General features: G+C 44.1%; 1 protein-coding gene across 1 annotated transcript in view; it reads left to right on the top strand.

Annotated features, from left to right (window-relative positions):
* Positions 1-23,396, top strand: part of LOC121622956 (seizure 6-like protein) — a 44,837-nt gene that overhangs the window by 13,367 nt on the left and 8,074 nt on the right. The window contains exons 2-10 of the mRNA XM_041960044.1: positions 10,831-11,295; positions 12,135-12,274; positions 14,589-14,784; positions 16,092-16,277; positions 16,746-16,917; positions 17,619-17,785; positions 18,280-18,474; positions 19,109-19,247; positions 20,966-21,162. Coding sequence (XP_041815978.1) covers positions 10,831-11,295; positions 12,135-12,274; positions 14,589-14,784; positions 16,092-16,277; positions 16,746-16,917; positions 17,619-17,785; positions 18,280-18,474; positions 19,109-19,247; positions 20,966-21,162 — 1,857 coding nt within the window. The remainder of the gene's footprint in view (positions 1-10,830; positions 11,296-12,134; positions 12,275-14,588; positions 14,785-16,091; positions 16,278-16,745; positions 16,918-17,618; positions 17,786-18,279; positions 18,475-19,108; positions 19,248-20,965; positions 21,163-23,396) is intronic.

Below are 23,396 nucleotides of genomic sequence, written 5' to 3'. Positions count from 1 at the left end.
TTGTCAGTGTAGCTGCTGACGGGTAAAAAAAGAGACTTTCCTAGAAGAAAGCTTTGGCGTTGTGCTACAATCCAACTGGGAAACTGTTTATATGGTTGAGCAACAGGATTTATCGCTCATTAATCACACGTGTTGCCCAGGGGAGAAGCACAGAGGCAGCTCCATGCCACAGGAACAGAGTCAGAGAGGCCGCGATCACAGGAACAGAAAGAGACGCGGAAAGATGTTGACATGGAGGTGAATGAAAGGTGGAGAAGGAAACGCAGCTTCTGCAGCAGGCTGGTCGTGATGCAGGATGGGGGGGGGGGCAAAAACTGGACGAGGAGACGAGACAGAGGACGGTGTGGAGGAAGAGGAGCCCACAGACGATGCCATCTGCTCAGCTGAGCTGGTCATGGCTGACTGCAGCGGCACCTGCTTCTGACACACACACACACACACACACACACACAGCTGAGGCTGGAGGCTGGAAACCGTGATGTTCGCGCATCAAGTTTTCAGCCTTAACGACGAAGGAGACTGCATGCAGATTAGTCTCTCAGACAATTCGATACACATTTCAGACAAGATGAGCTGTTATTGATCCGCAGCGTTCACCAGATACACTGAACGCGATGCCGATGCGTTTGTCGTGATGTGAAACGCTGCAGTTCAGAGCTGTGTCAGTTCAGCCGATGAAGGTTTTATGATAGCTTCACTTTGTGAATGACCAGACGTGCAGAAGAAGCGGCCTCTGCACAGCGGCATCCAGACAGGCGTGGAGGAGATGAAGCAGTGACTCCACACGCTGCCCTGATGAGGGTCACGTGATCAAAATGTATTTTGATGTAAAACAAACACAGCATTTCGTCAGGTCACTGAAACACAGTCAGCTCTGAGGTGTTTCACTAAACCAACAACGCTCAATGTGTGCAAGGTGCAAGAATTTTACCCTCAGATTCTTGTGACTCGCGCTCACCTCAGGTCATCCTTCACAATCTGTTATTTTCAGTGATGCTGTTCGGGCGCTTGTTGCTGCGACGGCGGGTAACTGTGGGTCACAGAGGCTGACAGACGAGCCGACACACATCTCAAATCTCAGCGCTGCGCTGTGTGAACCTGCAGGTCAGGCAAGATGATTGTTTTTTGTTTGTGTTTTATTATTTATTAGACATTATTCTATTAGACAGACAGGAAATGGGGACAAAGGTTGCCAGCTGGATTTGCACAATCGGCCAATGAGACGCTCCACATGCTGATCGGTTCATTCAGCGTCCTGTGTTTTTTTCTGTCAGGGTTCGGCTGTGGTTGCATTTCAGCATCAAACCACCACAGCTGACCTTCCAGCAGAGCCGAGGAAAATAAATTCCTCTTCAAGGCATTAAATACGGCTGCCACTCTTGTCACTGCCGCATCCATTTATGGCGATAAATCCAAGTTCTTTCATGCCTGTTTCAAATTATTTTCCACCTCGTGCCTTCTTCTGCCTTTTCTTTCCACTGTGGTTTGCTGGAGAAGACGCTGCTTCAGGACATGTATTACACCCTCTCCAAGTATAAAGTGCGTTTGAATTAACCAGCCAACCAGCAGTCAGTTGGAAGTAGCATTAGCAGCTAACGGCTTTGCTCGGTGACTTTACAGCTCACACGTTTCTCATCATGTAAACAGCAAAGTCTGAGGTTCCACTGCAGAGGACTATGTTCTGCAGAGTGCAAAGTGAGGCTGAAGGCACAACGTCATGTGGGAACGTTATCGGCTGTATATCGACGTCATTTCGGACTCTATATCAGCTGTTTGGTGTACATCCATTAATCTTTCCACCTCCAGGATTTAGGCTTTATGAACTGACAGAAGGAACTTAATAAAAGCTGTTAAAGTTTAAACGTTAACAAAAAAAAGCAACATGTTTTTACTGGCACTTAATTGCCTTTTCCAATCATCCAGGTTTACTTAATTAACTTTAATCAACTCTCTCTGAACATGCTGCCTCCACTCTTCTGCATCATTAGTTGAAGGATGTTTTTAATGCCTAAATTTAGTCATTAATTAAGTCATTAACTTAACAAACATCAGGAGTTACTAGCTTTGCTCCTTAATGTCATAAATTCTCCAGATCTTGATCAAATCATCATTTTAATTGGTGTAGTTTTTGACATTTGATCTAATTAGAGCATATATTGAAGTCTAAATGATATGGATGCTAATCAGCTTGTTTGCATAATATGTGCGTCAGTGTGTGTGTTTGGCTTGTGTGTGAGCACAGATCGCTTATCTACATCTGCTCCGAGGTCATCGTTGATTGGTCGGTTCGATAGCTGCTCTGCTTTCAGTTTCAGGTCATTCCACCCGCTGACCTGAGCGCCGTTCACGCACCAGTCCTCAGATAGCATCGATCAGCGTGTGTGTGTGTGTGTGTCTGGCACAGCTCACACAGGAAATCATTAAATCAGTGCAGTGTGCTTACCCAGCGCCTCAATTTGAGAGGCAGAGACATTTGAGGTCACGAAGGTCACGTTTTCCCACAGTCTGACTCGCAGTGCATTCAGCCAATTAGCAGCGAGCGCTTGATAATTATTGTTTTTGTGGTCATATTAATAACACTGGTCACACCAGGTTAATTACTGAGATTTGGGAATGGTTTCAGGACAGTGTGCTGCCACCATGACAACAAAAAAAATCAGATCGATTCAGACTGAGATCTTTTTCACGTCATCATGAGAGTTTTTGCTTGTTTTTCACAACACATCATTTTATCTTGTTATACCCCAAACCAACATATGTCGTTGAAACAAACAGCTCAACGTCCACATGATGAAGATCCACACAATGATCTTATAACATGACTGATGAACATGTAGCATGCTGATGCAGACGTGTGTTTGATGAACTCTGGTTGTGGGTTGCTTTTGTTTTTGTTGTTTGTGTGTGACGGTGACTTTGAGTTTGTAAGAGTACAAAACTTCATTTTCAGTTAGTTTGGTAACATATTAAAGCAGAGAATGTGGCTAAATGTGAGAGTTTCTGGACTCAGAGTTCAGGGCTGTGGCTATTTCCTGGAGGCAGTACATACCAGCTGAGCTCTAAAATCATTTGTTTTTTTAATGTTTATTTTCCTGTATATTCAGTTCCCGAAATAAATAACAGGTGAATACTAAAGCACTTGCAATCATGCATGTTGAGTGATAGATAGCAGTTTCCAATCATTTGTGTCTAATAAACAGGATACTGTCCATTCCTGCTGCGTGCGGGAATGGACAGTATCCTGCTGCGTCCTTCCTCGTGCGTCGTCTTCCTTATTGTTTCTGAGTGGAGAGTAATTCAAGAAAAGCTTTGCAGCAGTGAATCACTTCTCTGTTCCTTTGTTGTCCACGGCAAAATATTCTCTGTATGAACTGAATTGTATTGATAGTATATTTTTGCATGTAGGTCAAACACATTCATGTATGCGCGTTCGTGTGTGCAGTGCCTTCCCACCCCCAGCCCTGAACAGCAGAGCTTCCCTGCAAGCCAAACTCTGAGTACAGTGTTAGCATAACTGATATAAATGATGTTCAGAACTACAAACCTTGCATGCAATTATTTTTAGGATTATTCCCAAGATGTAATGAACTGGTTTGACCCATTAATGGGATTAATTGAACCAGCGTCGTATTCATCAGACATGATGTGATCACAGTTCCTCCTGCAGCTGAAGTGTTAGCTAACCCAACGCTAAGCAGCACGTCGTCTTGTTCATGCAGCCAAAAACTGCCTGTGCAGAAATCCGACGGCTGAGTCGTGCTGTGTGTGTGTGCGTGTGTGTGTGTGCGTGTGTGTGTGCAGTTATCACAGTGAGTCTCCATGGGGAACGGACATGGCAGACAGGGAATGTATTCCAGATACAGTTTGCAGCCAGTCTCGGCTCTGATAAAGCACTTTAAACAGCCACCAGCTCCTGGAATACAAATTAAACTAGACTAACAAAGAAAACAAAAAGATGAGCTTTTTCCTGCATTTTAGCGCAGCGGTCCAGGCTTAGAAACACACACATTAACACACACACACACACACACAAATTATCACACACACACAACCACAAAAGAGCCTGTCCTCATTGTTGCCAGGCGCCCCCTTTCAGCGCTGTCGGAGCCTTTTTTGACATTACTTTACAGCCTCAGACTTGATTGTGTTGGAGTGGCAATGAAAGTCTGCAGTCACTGAGGACTATTGAATTCTGCCTCCATCTCACTTTCCTCCACAACGCTGGCTCCGTTTCCAGCACAAACTCACCTGCTCTGCCAAACAAACACACACAGCCGTCCTTGTTCTCCTCCTGCAGTCACCAGCTCATTTGTGAGAAGCACGTACTCAACATACCCGCACCACCAGAGTGTGGCTAATAGGCTGACGTGGCGAACGCCGCTTCAGCACCGTGCGGCGTTTAAGGTTCCTCAGCGAGACGTGTTTGTGTATGTTAATGGAGGGCGAGAAACCGGCGTTGCACCTGCAAATGGAGGCAATGCAGAAAAAAACGCAATGAAGAGTTTAATGAAATTTCTGGCAGCTAATATTCACGCCGTCAATCATCCATCTGATAACAAACCAGCGCCAACAGTGAGGACACAGAGCGCGTCTCCCATTCACTTCTGCCACAGTTCATTTCCTGCACGGTCAGGGAATTCAGACCAGCAACAACATGGCCCCGAACTCCCAGGCTGACACGTGATACCACGAGTGGACGATAAATAAAAGAGCCGTTTGATTATGATCACTCAGCTCACCTTTGGATGTGGACGCTGGAGTCCACACGAGGCTGGACGGACTCTGAAGCTCGATTTTTAGCCCCAAATTGGTCGCAGTGTACCAAAACATTGAATTGGAGTTGGAAACGAGCGGCTTTGCCTTCCTTTCTGTTCCATTAGCAGTAGACTAACCAGAGCACCTCTACCACCAGCCCAGACCTGTTGTGGCTATCCCTGCAGATCAGCTGCTGGAGACGCTCAGAATCAATAAAACTGTCCAGATACTCCACTGATGTCCTGAAATAGGCACAACTGTCCTGATTATTGTGAGCTTCAGTACATGTTCCCATTTTCTTCAAAATCCTTGTCAAGGAGCAGCAAGGGGTCCCTTTCATCCTCTCTTTGGACTATTACAGATTATTCCGCAGGCCTTTGAAACAGCAGACATGAAGGCAGAAAGGTCTTCAGAGGGCCGGCCCCTCGCGGTGGCACCATGACCTTTCACGTCCGCACCTGCATTTAGTTTTGGGTCACGTGTGCAAACAAGTGGGTGGAAAGGACTGAACGCAGATCCCCAGCCATTAATGTCATTTCTTTAAATTTAACAGTCCTCAATGAGCCAGAAGACAGACGGTAAACCTTCAAACACAGATGAGTCCATTCATTTATCACCCTTTTCCTCCATGACATCATCTGCATGATGCTGATATGTCGCAGTTATTCCGCATTTTTCTGCTGTCAACAGTGATCCCATGAGAAGACCAAAACCAGGAATGTGTTAATCTGACTCTCAGTGCTTTTCAAGCAGATGCACGTATGCAAACAAACATGCGCTTTAATGTTAGTGGGGCTTGAATTGAACTGAACATCTCAGTATATGAAAGTTCATGTAATAACATGCAGATTCCCCACATGGTGGCAGTTTAGGAGGAAAACTCCTTCAGAATAATAAGTATGACTTGACATTTTTAGGAAAGTGTGATTTATTTTGTGTGCAGGTTTGGGTAATTATCTCGGTTTCAGTCAGTACTTCAGACCTTTGTCACTCCGGCCACGGTGACTAACACACCTGATCAAATTTAAAGTCTTTAATCTGCTCAGAGGCTTTTTTCCTTCCCAGCGGTGTCATATGACCTTTTCAGATCGCTTGTTGTTCTCCTCCTCCTCCTCCTCACTCCTCGTCTTGTGCTGGCTTCTTCTTCTTGGAGTTGTTTTTCTGTGAGCTGTGTTAATGCTGCAGTCCCAGCAGTTTGCTGGAAAATAAGCGGTGGCTGATTTCGCTCTGATTGAAGGTGCTGATCACTGAAATCTGCCGCTCTGGTTTCTCGGCGTGGAATAAAAATCTCTTTAAACGAGACCAAAAGGTTTAAAGTGACATTCGCACCTCGAGCTGCACAGAACCTGATGGCTGATCACCGAAGATACGTCACATTTTTAAGGCTTGTTTCCTCGTTGTTTCCTCCTCGTCGTTATCTTTTTATTAATCGCCTGTCGCGTCGATGCACTGTGTGACGAGGCTCTCGGCTGACAATCTTTCCAGAAAGCTGAAAGCCCCGTCAAACTACAGCTGTCACAACAGCGAATGTCACAGCAAATCTCCATCAAACAAAACTCAAAAATGCCACAAGTCTGTCAGCCCTCATCGACGTGTCTATTGTCCTCTCCCCAGAAATAAATGCTGCGCATTAATCTTGAAAAGTGCGACAGGGGAAATTTGTTATGAACACAATCTGTGCTTCAATGGACTTCACAACATCTGGGCTTTAATTATTCATCTGATGAGTGAACCGGGTGACTCAGGTAGCAGCTCAGCTATGGAAGCTGTCAGCACATTCTCTGATACATGACAGGAAATTAATTATACAGTATGTTCATTGGGCTCTGCTTTTTAAACGCTAATCAGAAGGAAAACATTTTTATGCGCAGGCCTTTGGTTTCTCATTTGGAAAATACTGCTGGAGCACTTGTGTGCTGAGACATTTGGGTTCAGTGGATCAAACCAGAGGCCACACTTCAGCCACAGCTCATCATGTCTCTGCTTTTCAAGGATTATCCCAGTCCATCTGCATTCGTGTGTCTCTCAGAACGCATCACTGGTTAGATGCTCCAAAGTCAGGTGATGACCCTCTTGCTATGAATAAGGTAATTGGGATGAGTGCAACAACATAACAAAGGCAGCATGAATACGAATGTGTCACAGGCTGGAGGCCAATTAAGGACAAAGGATTGTCACTGTCTCCAATATTCTGTCAACACTACAAAGATAAGACGAGACAAAATCACAAATGTCTTATTCAGATGCCTCTAAACAGTAATACTCTAATTCCCATGAGCCTCTGCTGCTGTTTCTATGCAGCAGAGGCTGTACATATATGTAGGCCATATATCTTTATACTGAGGTCGTTCAATATATTTCTCATCTCAAACGCTGTGAAATATCCCTGTAGCACTGATTTCCTGGACCTGACAGGAGTTATCCACAAAAGAAGAGAAGTTGGGCCTTCCCTGATAACATAGAAGATCCTAATTGGTCAAGTGAGGTGTCAATCAAAGGTTCAGAGTGCAGCAGCCATCTTGAGACTGTCTGGAGTTGTAGAGGAGAAAACGTCTAAGATGAGCAAATCTTCAGCTAATTTGGACTAATAAAACATGTTTCCATGGATTATTGTTGTGTTTTGCTGAATCGGATCGTTTGGACCTTTTTCAATGTAACCGGATCATTTTTGTTGGAGTGTTATCGATCGGTGGATCACTCAGACTTCAGCCATGAGTTGCCTCAATAAGCCCTTGTTTGTTGTTGTTGCCACTTGAACCAGGCGTTGTGATTGTACCTTGAAATGATTTGCATCACTTGAATCACAAGAATCTTAACTTTCCAACGACGTGTAACGTGAGTAACCGTACAAACTTTAACAGAGCAGTTAACACTCTGACAGCCCGCAGGTGGTTTGTTGGGGCCTTAATTATCGTTTTTTTTTGTAAAAGCAATATAAACATATGTTTTAGTGATGTAGGAGTCGCTGGAATAGAAAAGACTCTCGACAGTGAAATGTCATTTTTAGCCTCTGCCATTAGGAAACAGAATCGTAAGATCAGTGATTGGACGATTCTTGCACCATGGGAGTCGTAGTTACCTCCTACTCCTAAACTGTTGTTGGTTTTTGTACACACAGACTTGTACATTTTCTAACACAGCTGTTTTATACTGTGCTTTAACTGCAGAGTTTCCTGATCCATGCTGTGGAGGAGAGCTCCGACTGTGACTCATGTAATGATGTCTGTGCAAATAAATGGGATTTTTACTTCCGGAACCAGGCCCGAAATACGCCCTCCCACACGACTCAATTTAGCCATGCAGATACCCGTCTCAAAGATTTCTGCCTTCAACCCAATATACTGAAGGTGGAATTTCATTTGTGGTTCTTACAGCATTGAAATATTATATTTAGAAGAGCAAGGTGCCCTAACTTGATATGAATACTTGATACTTGGATGAATCTTCTGATCATTAATCGATTGATCGTTTGGTTTGGAAACATTGTGAAAATAGTGAGAAATGAGGTGTCAATGAGCCCAAAGTGACGCCTTCACAATGTTTGTTTAGTCCAAAGCTCGACATTATTTTCACCTGTGAAGGTGAAAGCATCTGTGGTGGTTTGACTTGGTCTTGAGTAAAAGTACTTCAGTCAACAAACACGGTCCTGCGAAACAAAGGAAAAGAAATTTTATGCTAAAACTCAAACTCTGAAAACTGTCAGCTTGATTTGTCCGACTGCCGCCGCTTCGAATCATCTGAAGGAGCATCTGAGTTGAGTGATCGCTGTCTGTGGGTTTGTGATGATGAGCGACTCTTCTAATATAACACACGTTGATTCGATCCGTTATTGATTTATTGATCGTTGCAGCTTTAAGACAGAGGGCAGGACGTCAGCTTTCTATTTGTGATCAGTGTGTTTGTCGTCGGGAGCTGTGCTTCACTTGACTGAGAAATTATTTTTGTCACGACTAAAAGCTTCAGGTAGCACTTTCTGAGTATTAGTCAGAGTACATTACTTACAGGTACAATGAAGCCTTGACTTCATGCTGAGCAATTCAGATCCCGATTGGAGGAAGCATTACAGAGACATGGCTCACCTGCCAACCTTTTCACAGCCAAATGGCCTGTGATAAATGATGTTCTGACATGATGGCGTTAATGTTGAAACTTCACCTCCCACTACTGAAGAATGAGAATCTGTTCACCTGCCATCGTGATTAATGAGCAAGTTATTAGAAATGACTCATGCACTCTGAATTCAGAGTGCCCGCTACGTTTCGCTGGAAGTTTCCTCCTCACCTGTGGCTTTTATTGTGAGTTAACAAGCCTTATGTTCTACGCTCCGCTAGCTGTATGGAGGCTAAATTATCAGTTATTCAGCTAGCGACTCTCATTGATCTCAACACCTGTTTTCAAAGAGAGTCAGACAATCACCACACCAGCATACAAAAGACAATATACTGATACATAAAGTCAGAAAACCAACAATCTAGTGATGAATAGGATGAATAAAGAAACAAGAAGCTTTAAAGCTTGAAGTCTCCAGTTGGAATGAATGAATCTGGCTAGTAGAAGCTGTTTGCTCTCCAGTTCAGTTAAGGTTAGTGCACGCACATATGAAACGTTTAAGGTCCATTAATCACTGAATCTCATGCTGTTATTATAAGATCCAAATGACAGAAGAGCCGTGGGTTGGTTTGGAAGCAGAATCTGACGGCTGATTAGAGTCCAGAAAGTGTAAAAGATGAGATGTTTCAGTCCACAGGTGAAGGTAGAAAATCACTCAGGTGTGCTCAGCTGCTGCTGTCTGCACGTTAACTTTAACCATCACGTTCTTACTAAGAGCTCCAAACTACAAAAAAATCTACAGCCAAGCTAAGTGTGAGCTAAGTTATCATATAGGATCAACATCACTCTCTTGTCTGTATGCTAAATATTATTCTACGGGCAGCAACTAGCTAACTTAGCTTAGCATAAACACTGAAAACAGGGGGAAGGCTAGCCTGGCATGAAAGCTCATTTTATTTTTCACTTGTAACATGTTGCACCGCAGCAGTGCTACAACTCTTTATAACCAAATGATTTTCTTCTAAAGTGTTTGTTTATATCGAGAGTTTACGTTTCTCCATAATTGATGTGATTTTCAGTCATGTTTCATTTAAATGGCTTTAAATATCAAAAGCACAGTTACTATAAGACCACATGAAGAGCAGAAGTTTTACTCTGTGTGTGTGTGTGTGTGTGTGTGTGTGTGTCAACATCTGCTGCTGAGTGGCTGCCTTAATAATTGCAAGCTGTGAAAGCTGAAATGAGTTTTCTTGATGGCGGCTGTTTGGCAGGTATAATGTATATCCAGAAATAAAAAAAGGCTATTTATTTTCTGTCTGCGGATGAAAAACAGCAGAACAAGAGGAAAGTGCTTGCGTTGTTGACAACACAGGGAGGATGTTTTCCCCTGACTTCTCCCCTTTTTGATAACGATGACAGCGGCGGCGCTCCTTTGGCCCGCGTGCCCGAGGAGTGTTTAAATGACACTCAAATGTAGATTAAAGTGCGACTGCGGCACGAGCGCCTCTCAGCTGGAGTGTGGTCGGCTGCTGGTTGTTGCGGGGTGGACCCGAAAAGCATGCAGGCAGGAGGATGGGTGTGTGTGTGTGTGTGTGTGTGTGTGTGTGTGTGTGTGTGTGTGGTTTGTGTGTGTAAATGCTGCTCTGTGCTGTTTTTGAACCAAGCTGCTGGAGATGGCATTTTAGCATGCACGGCAGAGCGGTTTGCCTGTCTATGCATTTCTTCTTTTTTTCACTTCCTCCCCCTCCTCTTGGCTCAGCTCCTGTCATGCTTAACTGCCCTGTCTCCCCAACACACTGTTTTATTGTGAATGTGTGTGTGTGTGTTTGTGTGTGTGTGTGTGTGCACGCTCATTATGTTTGTGTGTGGAAAGTGGAGGTAAGCTCGACCGGGCTTTGGCTGTGCTGGCTAGATAACCCCACTCTTGATAAGACCAGCGGGACTGTGACAGAACCACCCAGAGTCGTGCTCACGGGGCGTCTTCAAAGATTTTTTTTTTCATTCCTTGTTTTTCACTCTTTTCAGATAAAGAAGTTCCCATCGCTGCCCCCTCTGCCGGGCCTCCAGCGGTGACGCCAGGGAGCACAAAGGAAAGCAGCCCTAAAGGCAAAAGCTCCGGTGCGTTGGCTGGAGGTTTGCTACAGTCAGTGCTGACTCAAAAAGGACGACTTGTCCCCCAGAAAGGGGAGATCCTCCCCTCTGCTCTGCCCCAGAACCTGCTCCCTCTCCTGGGCAGAGGACTCAGCGTCAGCTCCCTCCCTGGAAGCCATTCCCTGGAGCATCAAAGCGGGGGATTACTGAGGAGGGTGAAACCCCCAACATCAGCTGCAGCGTCAGGCCGAGGCAGCGATCCAACCGAGCCTCTGCCCACAGAAACGCAGTCCGAGCTGCTGGAGACTCAGACGCGGTCCCCTGAGCCGGAGGCCGAGACCACCACTGTGGGCTCAATGCTGGACGTGGACACAGAGGACACAGGAACACCTGCAGCAGGTAGAAGTTGTAATCACTCAGTTTGAAGTCTGCACACTGTTCCTCATTCAGTCCACAACTGACACAGTGGTGGGAACTAAGTACATTTACTAAAGTACTGTACAGTTTTCAGGTACATTTACTTTACTTTGATGCTTCCAATTCTTACTACTTTATACTTTACTACATTTCAGGAATTAATATTGTACTTTCTCGCCAGGCTAATGGCTTAGCTCAGCCAGTCTACCACTCTGGTCCAGACTGAAATATGTCATTCATGGTCCCCAGAGGATGAAACCTAATGACTTTGATGACTTGTCCTTTGGCGCCATCATGAGGTTTTGTTTATTGGATGGATTTGCCACAAAATTTAGGTCAGACATCTATGTTCCCCTGTAAATTTATTGATCCTCCTGAAATTTCATCCAGTATTTTAATTTGTGCAGCAAAGTAGCATAAATTGTAAATACTCCAGTGAAGTACAAATACCTTTCAAACTGTCCTTTAGCTCCTCTGCGCTGTCGGAATACGTTCCCACTGTACCGTTCTGAGTACGGGACTTGTACTGGCGATGGAGTACTTTTACTTTGTGATGCTACGAGGATCTCAGTTCTTTACCCACCACACAAACCTTTAGAAGAATGTGATTGTGTGAAGTGACTGTTAGCAGCTCGAGTTCTCTCTGTGCCTTGTGTCTGCTCTGTAGCCGTTTTGATCCCAGTAATTTCCGTCATTAATTACACTCAGCGGGGATTTCCAATGAGTTTCTAATCAGGGTCACATTAAAGGGATTACAAAGCAGCGCTGAGAACAAAAACAGCATGGCCAGTGAAAAAACAACTCCTCTGCTTTCTCCTCAGCTTTGTCGAGCTGCACAGTGAATTTCTCAGACCCAGAGGGATACATAGACTCTTCTGATGACCCCCCTCTGCCCGACGGCGCCTTCCTGCACTGCACCTACACGGTGACGGTGTACACCGGCTACGGGGTGGAGCTGCAGGTAAAAGGCAGCGCGGCACACTCGTCTGCTCTGTTGGAGTCGCTGGTCTTCACACTAGGCATCGTTTTGTTGTGATGAACTTTCTGTGTTTGTTTGTCTGTTGTGACCATGAGGATCTGACCTGATCCCAGGTTGAACTCTGCCTCCTAGTGGAAGCTGTCGGTACTGCCCCCTCACTCTCAAACTCAGACTCAAATGACTGTAATGGTGTACACAGTGGTGGAAAGCAACTAAGTACATTTACACGAGTATTTAAGTACAGTTTTGGTATTTGTAAGATGCTACATTAAAAAATAAGAAAATCTTATAAAATAAAAAAACATTATATAAGGTTAAGCTGCTGGTTCCCAACCTGTTTTTCCTTGTTACGTCTCACAGACTTCATATTTATCTGGTGACCCTACGGAGGGGCCCGACCCCAGGCAGCAAAACTAGCTAACTGTATATGACGTAGTTGAAAGTAGCTCCACCTGCAGCAGCTCCACCTGCAGCAGCTCCACCTGCAGCAGCTCCAACAGTAAAATGCTGCTTTAACATTGATGCTTCAGTATCAACAATCTGATAATGTCTCATAGAATCAGAGATCAGTCACAGGAGACATTTTACTGCACAGCCAGTACTTTTACTGCATGAAGCTGAGAGTACTGCTGTACTTTTACTGCTGATACTACTATTACAACTGGTACTTCTGTACTTTTCCTTTGGCAGGATTTTGAGCAGGCCTCAGAATACTACTTTCACCACTGGATTTTACTCTTTTGCCAAACCTCTGTATGAACATAACATCTGACATTAGCTTGATGTCGATGATGTTGATGATGTGAGGACCAAAATGTCCCCACAGTGCAGGAAGGTCCTCACTGCAGCACTTTAAAACTGAATTGGTCCTCACAAAGATAACACACAATCATTCAGGCACACAGAGTTTAGGTTTTGTTCGCTGACGACATCTCATGTGTTCTAGATTCACCGACAAAAAGAATTCTGTTTCCCTCTAACGTGACAACTATGAGCACATTTTGGAAAAGAGTTGAACTCCCGATATTCTCTGGTCGGCCAGTGATTTTCGACATTGTGATGCAAATTGAAACCCACAGCCGACATCAGAATCAGTCCTGTGCTGCGAGCAAGGACTCATCAGCACAAGAAGAAATAGAGCAAGTGGCAGCTGAATTTGAGCTGTTTTCTTTCCCAATTTAACTTTAAAGGTTCATCTTCATTGTGAACATTTGCTGTCATAGGTTAGTCACATGCACCTTTTAACAGCACCACAGAAAACAAAACAGACACTATGTCAACACTGTTTCTGCATTCCTATAAATGTAAAATGTGTTAGTTTGACCAGACCTGAATCTTTCTGATGAGGAAAAAATCTTCAGCCGTCAGGGAAAGTAAATAATGTAACCCGTGAGCAGGTGGAGGCCGTGCTGCTGCTGCTGCTGCGTGTGGATGGAGACGGCGGGCGAGCTTTGTAATGACTTCTTGTGTACGAGCTCAGTCATCTTTTGGCACAGACACTCTTAAAAGAGTTTATTTAGCTGAAGAAGGAGAATTTACTCAAGACACAAAGGAACATTTCATCCTTCAGTTTATCACAAACGCTCAACATCAACACATCTGGAGATACAAGGTTTTCACGGGAAGGTCTGTCAGTTGTAGGAGACGGAGCTGCAGCAGCTACCTCATTACAGCAAGAAGGCCCATGGGTGGATGAGAGAACCACTCACTATCTGTGATATCTGCAGCTGGTGACTGTGCACACACCCTGACCTCGGCCCCGGGGGGCCTGGGCTTAGTCGACTTTATCAACTGTTAGAAATGCCCCTGATTTTACATTCTGTAATAACAAGGTCTAACAAAACAATTAGAGCAGCACAAAGTCAATATATTTAAAGTTTGAGCTCATCAGCTTCATTGATTTTTGAAAATATCTGCTTATTCTGAATCTGATGCAGCAACACGTTTCAAACAAGTTGTGACAGGAGCAACTAAAGACTGAGAAAAACACCTGTTTGGAACATTCCACAGGTAGACATGTGATTGGTAACAGCTGATTGGGTTCATGGGTTTGACTTTATGTTGATGTGATTCTTCTTCTTTCTAATAATGGGAGGTCATAACAGAACATGCCTTTATTGTGTATTTTAAGTGCAACCTGAGTAGCATTTTGTCTTATTACTCACTGCAATATCTGACGGAAAAACACCAGAGCAACACAGGGACTAATAACTTGGAAACTAAACGTAATAAAATCTGGAGTTTTCTTCATCTTTTTTATCTTATTATTTTAATGAGTGTCATCCTGTGTCTTCAGGTGAAGAGTGTAAACCTCTCGGAGGGCGAGCAGCTGTCTATCAGGGGTGCAGATGAGCGAGGCGCCCTGCTGGTCCTGGCCAATCACACGCTGCTGGTTGAAGGTCAGGTGATCCGCAGTCCCACCAACACGCTGTCGGTGTACTACCGCTCTACGCCGGACGGGAACATGGGCATCTTTCAGCTGCACTATCAGAGTGAGTCCACGCGCTGCGTGTGTGCACCAGCTCTAACACGAGCACTCACGTGTGTGAACGCTCTGTATAAATTTGGAACATGTAATTTCTTCATTAAGGCCTGAGAGACTGTTTGCTCCCTATTTACATGCTAATAAAAAACCTTCTCATCCAATCACTTAGCACGGTGATAGAATCTGTCGTGTGAATTAGCTGATTAGAGCTCTGATTAATTGGCTGTCATCTCATTAGGAGGCTGAGTGTATGGCCGTTTGTATACAGCGCATGTGAGTGTTTTGTATGTTTCTGTATGAGTGCACACTTGGCCGTGCCAGCCCATAATGGATATGATGAGGACTGGAAAGGGGGAGGCATCAGAGTGTTAAGACCCACCTGTGCCATTAATCACAGCCATCTAATCCTCTTACATCACCACCAGGTAGGCGGATAGAACAGAGGAGCACTGATGGAGAGTAAAATACCTGCAGAGAGCAACTTCAAATAGAGTAGAGAGACAAAAAGAAAACACAGACAACAGAAATACACCTGGAATATTATGACTCATCTCACAAAGCTTACTATTATCAACATTATTCATTTAAAAGCTAGCTGTGGGTCTGGGATCTCTCAGGTGACCTTTCAAATACACCAGAAAACATTGACCTAAAGGGCTAATTTAGATTAGCATGAATTGATTGTGATGAAGTAGATGTAATCATTGGTGGTGGGAGGTTGACTCTGATCATCGGCTCAGAGGGAAGGTGTGAGAGCTCAGCTGTAGCTCAGCTTCAACGCGGTGGCTCCTCCTCCTGAAGGTGCGCTGGACCGGTCAGTGTGCTTCACACGCACTAGTCTGTGCGACACGTCACTCGACGCCGATGTTAAAACCTCGCCTGGTTTCACACCTCACACCGTAGCTTCCCTTCAGGGTCAGAGAGGTGAGTTTGCAGGTCGGACAGTCAGTTCCTTCGAAGGACACCGGAGCTTAAAGCTGTCTGTGGATGTGATTGATCGTTGCATGTGTTAGCCGAGAAGCTGCAGCTCTCCTCAGTCAGATACTTCAGTTAGAAGATGAAAAAAATAAAATGAGTGCCTCTTTACTTCTCTTCAATTCTCTCTATTTATAATTCTCTGTTTTTATTACCTTTTATAATGTGAAATATTTTCATGTGCTATGTGTAGCTTTAGTAGTTATAGTAGTATTTAATGCAGAAGTGGTACTAACATGTTGTAGCTATGAAAACATCAGTAATAATAATGTTAGCAGTACACAATGCTTGTGTTCTTGTATTTGATGTCCACGTCCTCCCTGGTTTCTCTGTCCACAGTCTTCAGGCTGAGCTGTTCACTGCCCAAGAGGCCTCACTTCGGGGAGGTGTCCGTGCTGGACCTGCTACCTGGAGGCACCGCCCGCTTCCACTGTCACATGGGTTACCACCTGCAGGGGGAGGCGCTGCTCACCTGCCTCAACGCCTCCCTGCCAGTGTGGAGTGGCAAGGTGCCCAGCTGCAGGGGTGAGCGAGGTCCAGCAGTCTGCAGGTTTTTAATCCTGTGTGGCACAAGAAGAACCACCAGCGTCCCGCAATTATTAAAATCGTTGTTATTAATTTGATACACAGCAAGATGACGTTCAACAAATTGTTCTTTTGATTCACAGGCTGATTGTCTGGTCCATAAAATGTGACAAAAAAAGTGAAAAGTTGCAACAGTTTTGTTCAAATTTTCTTGTGAAAATTTTCTTTTCTTTGTCAGATTTTTGTTTGTGTAAGAAACATTTTGTTGTACTGTAAGTTTATATTCCCAACACACATTATGCTCAGAATGATGCCTCAATTTATTACTGTTTTCATATGCTATCAAAATGCTAATAGAAATGAACTTTAATTGAAGCAGCTTTCTAAGCAGCTGAAACAGATGCTGCACACAGCGTGGTGTGTTTAGGACCGTTCACATTGTGCCTTTGAATAAATACATTTCTGCAGCTCTTTGTGGAGGCACGGTGAAGAATGCGACAGTAGGGAGGGTGCTGTCCCCTTCTCCCCACCACGGGCCTAACGCCACCCAGGATCGCTCCTGTTCCTGGTCTCTGGAGGCTCCCAAGGACCAGAGGCTGCATCTGCACCTGGAGAGACTGGCCTTGGGACCCACTGACAGGTAGGAGGAGCAGTGTTTGTGTGTTTTATGTGTGTTTCATCCTGAGTGAGGGGCGGCTGCACGAGTCTGAAGGTTCTGTTGTGTACTTTAAGTTTTGTTTCAGGTGCAGAAACAAGAACAGGTGACAGAAGCACAAATACAAGAAAACACAAAACAAATATTTTTAATGGGGAACAAAGACATTAACCTCCAGTGATTCAACATTTAACGTGTTGGGTCGCTTGTTTGGCTTCTTGTGTCTTGTGAATTATTCACTTTGACTCAAACTGTCAAAAAATATTTCCTTTAAAGCTGCTATACTCGATATTTTACCTCTCCAAATGATTGATGCTGCAAACTTAAAAGATGAAAACATGTTTACAGCTTGTTTCTACTGGCCCCAAGTGGCCAAAAAAACATTTCTCAAACACTATTCAACAGCTTTAGCTCTTCTTAGCGCATTAGCTTGACACCAGATTCTTGTTAATTGCTTTGTTGCTGGCTAGAAGCCACATTTTGTCTCATCCTGGATGAACATCCTCAGTGTTTGCTAGTGATGCATCACAGCGCAGTTGTTTGTAACAGTGAATGAAGTCTGTCACGGTTGCATTTACATCGTTGGAGAAAAGCTTTAGTTTGGTGCAACTCCAGGAAAGTGAGAGATTTGCAGACAGTTTTCACTTTCACGTCCACTCATGCACGCTTTCCTTCCGTCCCTGCAGGCTGGTGTTGTGGAGCGGGCTGGACGCCGGCTCTGTGGTGCTGTTCGACTCGGGTCGGGGGGGACAGATACCTTTTGAGGGAGTGATCAGTGAGGGTCCGTCGGTGAGGATCCAGTTCATCACCGATCAGCCCAACCACAACACAGGATTCAACATTCGCTACGAAGGTACAGGAGCTGCAGCAGATCCAATCGCTTGCAAAGATAAAACGTCTATTACTGCCTCTCCATTTAAAATGTACTAGATTTATTGTTATATTCCTGTAATTAAAGTGTAATTATGTAAACAAATATGAGGATTGAAAGGATCAGTGTTTCTGCTTACATCTTCCACTGCCAAGATGATTTTGGCTTGGATCGCCAGCAAGTGGGTTGGTTGTCCAACATAATCTCAGCTAGCTAAAGCTTCAGCGTTTCTGGCAATGTCAGATTGTGGAGGGATGGAAATATCCCTTCCAACGTGTTTATCCTCGTCACTGACGAGAAAAACAAACCAGAGAATCGTCTTTGCGAGCGGAAACGAGATTTAAGGACAATGTGCGATTAGGGTTTTGAGGGAGAAGCTACCGATCATCTGTGCATCTGTTTGTCACATTCAAGAAGCTTCACATTAAAGACAGATGCTGTTATTGATCCGTCATCTCTCTCGTTCCCTCGTCCAGCTTTCGAGCGAGGCCACTGCTACGAGCCGTACCTCCAAAACGGAAACTTCACCACCTCTGACCCGCTGTACGGGGTCGGAGCTGTGGTTCAGTTCACCTGCGACCCGGGTCACTCTCTAGAACAGGGCCCCCCTGTTATCGAGTGCATCAGTGCGAGGGATCCGTATTGGAATGACACAGAACCGCTATGCAAAGGTAATACTGAGGGCAGGATGCGGACAATGCGAGAACATTTTTGTGTTTTTATCTTAAGCCTGAGGTGAGGGGAACTTTTCAAGTGGCAGCAGCACTTGGTCGACTTTTTTTCCTGGGTTTTGCTTCTCAGGCATCAAACAGGCTGCAGTGGCTAGTACTGTATGCAGCCTGAGAAGAAGCCTGCAGACACTACCCAGGGCTTAACAAAGTCCTTTAATTTCTTCTGCATGTTTTTCAAGTAAAAAAAAACAAAATCTTTTATCTTTATTTCTTCACCTAAAAAAACACTAGAATTAGAACTTCATTGTGTTAAAGATGGAAATACACCATCATTTATTATTAAGTATTGGGTCTCTATCAAAGAAACTAAATGGACTGCATTTCTATGTTGCTTTCTAGTCTTATCCACCATGCAAAGAACTTTAAAACACAAGTCAGCAATAGATTTGCTATGATTGGATTGCTCCCTCACCATCCTAGGAAAAAAATATTGTCAGTCATACAGACATGAGAATGGCATGGATCATCTCATTTTATTCCTGACAAGAAGGCAAAAAAGCGTATTTCCTAAAATGTGAAATCCTCCTTATTTCTAAGTGTTGTTTCAACCCGTCGTCGCCCTGCGTCTCTGCAGCACAGTGTGGAGGCGACCTGACTGGTCCAGGAGGTGTGATTCTGTCTCCAAACTGGCCAGAGTGGTACGGCGAGGGGGAGGACTGCAGCTGGAGGATACATGTCGGGGAGGACAAACGGGTGCTGCTGGACGTTCAGCTGTGAGAACTACACCAACACACTCTGACTTGTAAACATCAAAACTTCAGCTCGAGTTTTGGCCCGAGAACCAAATGTTATCATTAAAAATGCATGCGGGGAGCTCTGAGTGTGGAGGCGCAGTGAGGGGTCCGGCACCCCGTCTCCGTGTGCCGATTGATATTTCCCGATTCCTGCTCATACTGAACCATTAAATTCAAAACTTGACAACTTTAGAGAACATGCTGATCAGACGGGCACTGCAGTTTCCACCAGACTCTTCTGCGATTCTGCACTTTTACTGGCTCGTTCCGGAGCTGGCCGCTGTGGCTTGGATCAAACCTTTTGCCCATCCCCCGCATTCATGCCTCAGAAACTTCCATGTGAATTGAGGAAGCTAAATTCAAGGCCAGTGTGTGAAGAAGTTTTTATTTTTATTCATGCATCTTTCAAATTAATGCGGCAGCGTTTTTTGTTTGAAGGTAAATGAGACAATGAGTCAAAGTGCGAGTCACCAGGAAAGCCTCTGCAGATCTGCCTCACAAACAGAGTTTATATCTTTTATTCAATTTAGCGACAGATCCAGCATCAAGCAAGTCTGTGAAGCTTGTAAGTCAGAAAGAGGATTTCTGTCAATGAAAACCTCTTAATGCTGTTGTTGGTAGACCAGAGAAAAGTGCGTGACAGTAATTGATTCTGGATGTTATCAAGGCATGTACAAGGATTTTATTGTCTGAATTGGATAAAATGGGACAGATCTTTGCTCTGTTACATTTATGCATGGCAGGAATTGTGCAGCTGAGGACATGTTGTGTCACACATGCCCCGAAATGACTTTTTGTATTTGATCCATTCAGTCAATAACATTTGGAACGCCTAGAGGAGCCATTTGATTAATTTATTTCATCCTATTCATGTGCCTCTTAGCCAGGAGCAGTGACTTCCTCCACACAACCCCCTAAAGCCACAACTTGTTGTGTTTACATTTCAGTTTTTGCACTGAAACATGATTTCTTTTACATTTAAGACAGAGCCAGGCCGGCTGGTTCCCCCTGCTTCCAGTCATTATGTTATGCTAAGCTAACTAGCTGCTCACATTTACTGTGCAGACATGAGAGTGTCATTAATCTTTTTATCTAAATCTTCCCAAACATTTACTCATAAACATTGTTTTAGGGCTATATAATAGATCAATATGGTAACACTTAAATAATGAAGTACAATCACTCCAACAAAGTATGTTGTTTACCACACATATACTGCATATAAGTAAACCTGATGAATTAATGTAAATCAAGATATAGTAAATACAGTTGATCCTTTGAAATTCGTCCATATTAATTTTGCATTAATTATTTTTTGCATGGTCTGAAATGGCTTTGACATGTTTAACTGAACTCCCTGGAAGCATTAATCCAATTACATGCTTCAGCCCTTTGGTAGATTTATGTCATATCATATTTACAGATATTTCAGTTTTCTTGCTAACTGCATGTTGAGAAGTCTCTGGTGTGGTGAAACAAGCATCTCTGGGGCAATAAAAACATGGCTGTGTTGACAGACTGTTAAACGCTTCGCCCGTGGACGAACGCAGTGTTTAGCCTTTGAGGTCATCTCGTCTCCCACGCAGTCGGCTGTCGACGTGACTGCGCTCTGAGTCATCCTAACTCGTTCTGAACTGATACCACCGGCTATACTTCCCTCTCTGACTCCGGTCCGTTCCCTCTCCTCGTGTCTCCAGACTGAACATCAGCGACAGCGACATGCTGACCATCACTGACGGTGATGAGGTCACGACTCGTATCCTGGGGCAGTACGTTGGAGGGAGCGGCCCCTTCAAGCTCTCGTCCACCACCCCTGATCTGACGGTCACCTTCCACTCTGACCCGGCGGGGCTCGTCTTCGGCAAGGGCGAAGGCTTCATCATCAACTATATGGGTGAGAGTTCAAAGCAGCTTGACATTGAAAGACCAAACCGAACAATCAGTTAATGCTCCTAACAAGTGTTGCGTCTGCATCACAGCCTGACAGATCTTCTTCCTGTGAGCCATAGAGCTCCATTCTTTTCCAAAACTATTAAAAATGAGCCTCACTGTTGCTCTGGCTGACATGTTCCTTCGTCACCATGAACACACACACCATAGTTTTATTCTGATTCAATCCTAAACACACAAACACACACTACAGTACCAACTGTGGATTAATCCACTGCTGAAAATAGTCCCCAATAAATGCTCTATTTCCACCTGTAACAGGTTTATCTAGAGTTAGATGCAGTGAGATAAACAGCTGGTGGAGCTAATTCTCCAGTAATTGTCATTAAACCGCTGCAGAAGAAGAAACGCAACAAGTAGACGTCATTAAAAGAGCTGCAGTCAAAAGTCAAACACTGGAAAACGTGATGCAGTCATACATTTCTGTTAGTTTCATGTATGAAAGTGAGGAAGGTTACAGCCTCCTCATCATGCAGCCAAGAGGAATTTTTTTTATTATTGGTATTTATTTCAAATTCGCAGTGTTTCCACTCAGGTTTTTAATGTGCTCATTGAAAAGGATCATAAAACGCGCCTGATAAACAGCCATTAAAACACAGTCTGTTATGTGCATCATGAGATCTGGTGTAAAAAAGGAAAAACAATCAGATGCACTTGGTCAAGTTGAGATAAAAGAACAAAGTTGCACATCAGATTTAATGTCACACCTTATTTTTCCATTATCACATCATTCTGAGCTCCCTGTAGGAAAACATGTATTCATCCGCGCCTGAAAATAGTCCCTCAAAAATGTGCTCTTTTCTGCTGTTCGAGCAACGTTTGAAAAAAAAAAACCCCAAAAAACTACAGTGAGTGAACATTTTTAAAGAATGAAACTGTATTTGTGAGGTGTTTTTAAAGATTTACATCTTCAATAGGAACCAATGGGCTTGGAGCTGAGAGCCACAGACAGGAAGTAAGAAAGTAGTGAGAGACACATTGTTGGCTTTGGTCTTTTCTTCTCCTTAAATTAGATCTGGAAATGTTAACTTTCATTCAGTTTGCATTTGTTTTAATGCAGCCTTTTCTCCTCAAGCTGCCGACTCCATTTCTCGTCTCCCCTTCCCTTCCCTCTCCTCTCATCTCGATTTGTCTTTCCTTTCATTTCCCTCTGCCCTTATTCAATCACATCCTATTTGTTTCACCATCTCACAATGGCTCTCATCTACACACAAGCCCAGAGTTTAACAAGCAGCCAAATAAGCTCACTTCCTCCTTTTACGCACGGTAATCCGCAGCGCTTCCCATATCCAACACCTGACTCCAATTTAGAATTGCATTAAGACACACGCTGCCCAATTTACTTGTCACCTGCCCGACACCAAACTCACACACGTTTCCCAGGGGAGTTAATCAGGTAGACGCGGCATGAATACGTAGGCTACTCTCTTTGATTATATGTGTCTGTGCATGAATGTGTGTGTGTGTGTGTGTGTGTGTGTGTGTCTGCGCTCAGAATAAATTACCCACCACACACATTCAGGCTGCACGGAGGAGGAGACGCGAGTCAATAGAGAATGAATAATTGATCCGGGATCCTTCAACTTACAAACCCCTGTAGGCCTATTATATTGTACAGTGTAATGCAATACTGAGCGCTGGCCGATCAATCATCAAACATACATATGCAGACACACACTTGTCCCAGCAGGAGGCTGCTGCTTAAATTATCTCTCGAGGCTGTAATGACTTTTTTTTCTGTCTTTAAACGGCATAAATTTTATTAATGTTCTGTATTTGTTCTTGGTTAGAGTGGATGCTGGAGGTGGTTTGTGTTTGCGCGTCCTTTATTCTGGCCGATCGTAAACTCGAGATATGAGAATCCACAGAGCTTTAAGTGTCTGAATGAAAAGGAAAAACAAACTGCGTGTGAAGGCACGTAGCTGTAATCTTCAGACGAATCAGCGGATCTGACAAACGAAGCGATCTTTCAGAGCGTGACATCCTGTTTCACAACCAAAGAAACTGGAAATGAAAATATTTTCATTTTGAATGTTTTATTGTGAAGTAATGATACTGAGTTCTTCACCAAGTCCACTGTCTGACTCTGGGTGGACAGTTAAAAAAAAAAAGACGAGCAACCAGAGGCATTGATTTTTTTTATTCGTGCATCCCTCCTCCGTGCCTACATTACCCACA

The sequence above is a fragment of the Chelmon rostratus genome, chromosome 19, assembly GCF_017976325.1.
Source record: "Chelmon rostratus isolate fCheRos1 chromosome 19, fCheRos1.pri, whole genome shotgun sequence".
Classification (NCBI taxonomy): Eukaryota; Metazoa; Chordata; class Actinopteri; order Chaetodontiformes; family Chaetodontidae; genus Chelmon; species Chelmon rostratus.
The sequence above is the reverse complement of the archived record's forward strand: the minus strand, read 5'-3'. Positions and strand labels throughout refer to the sequence as shown.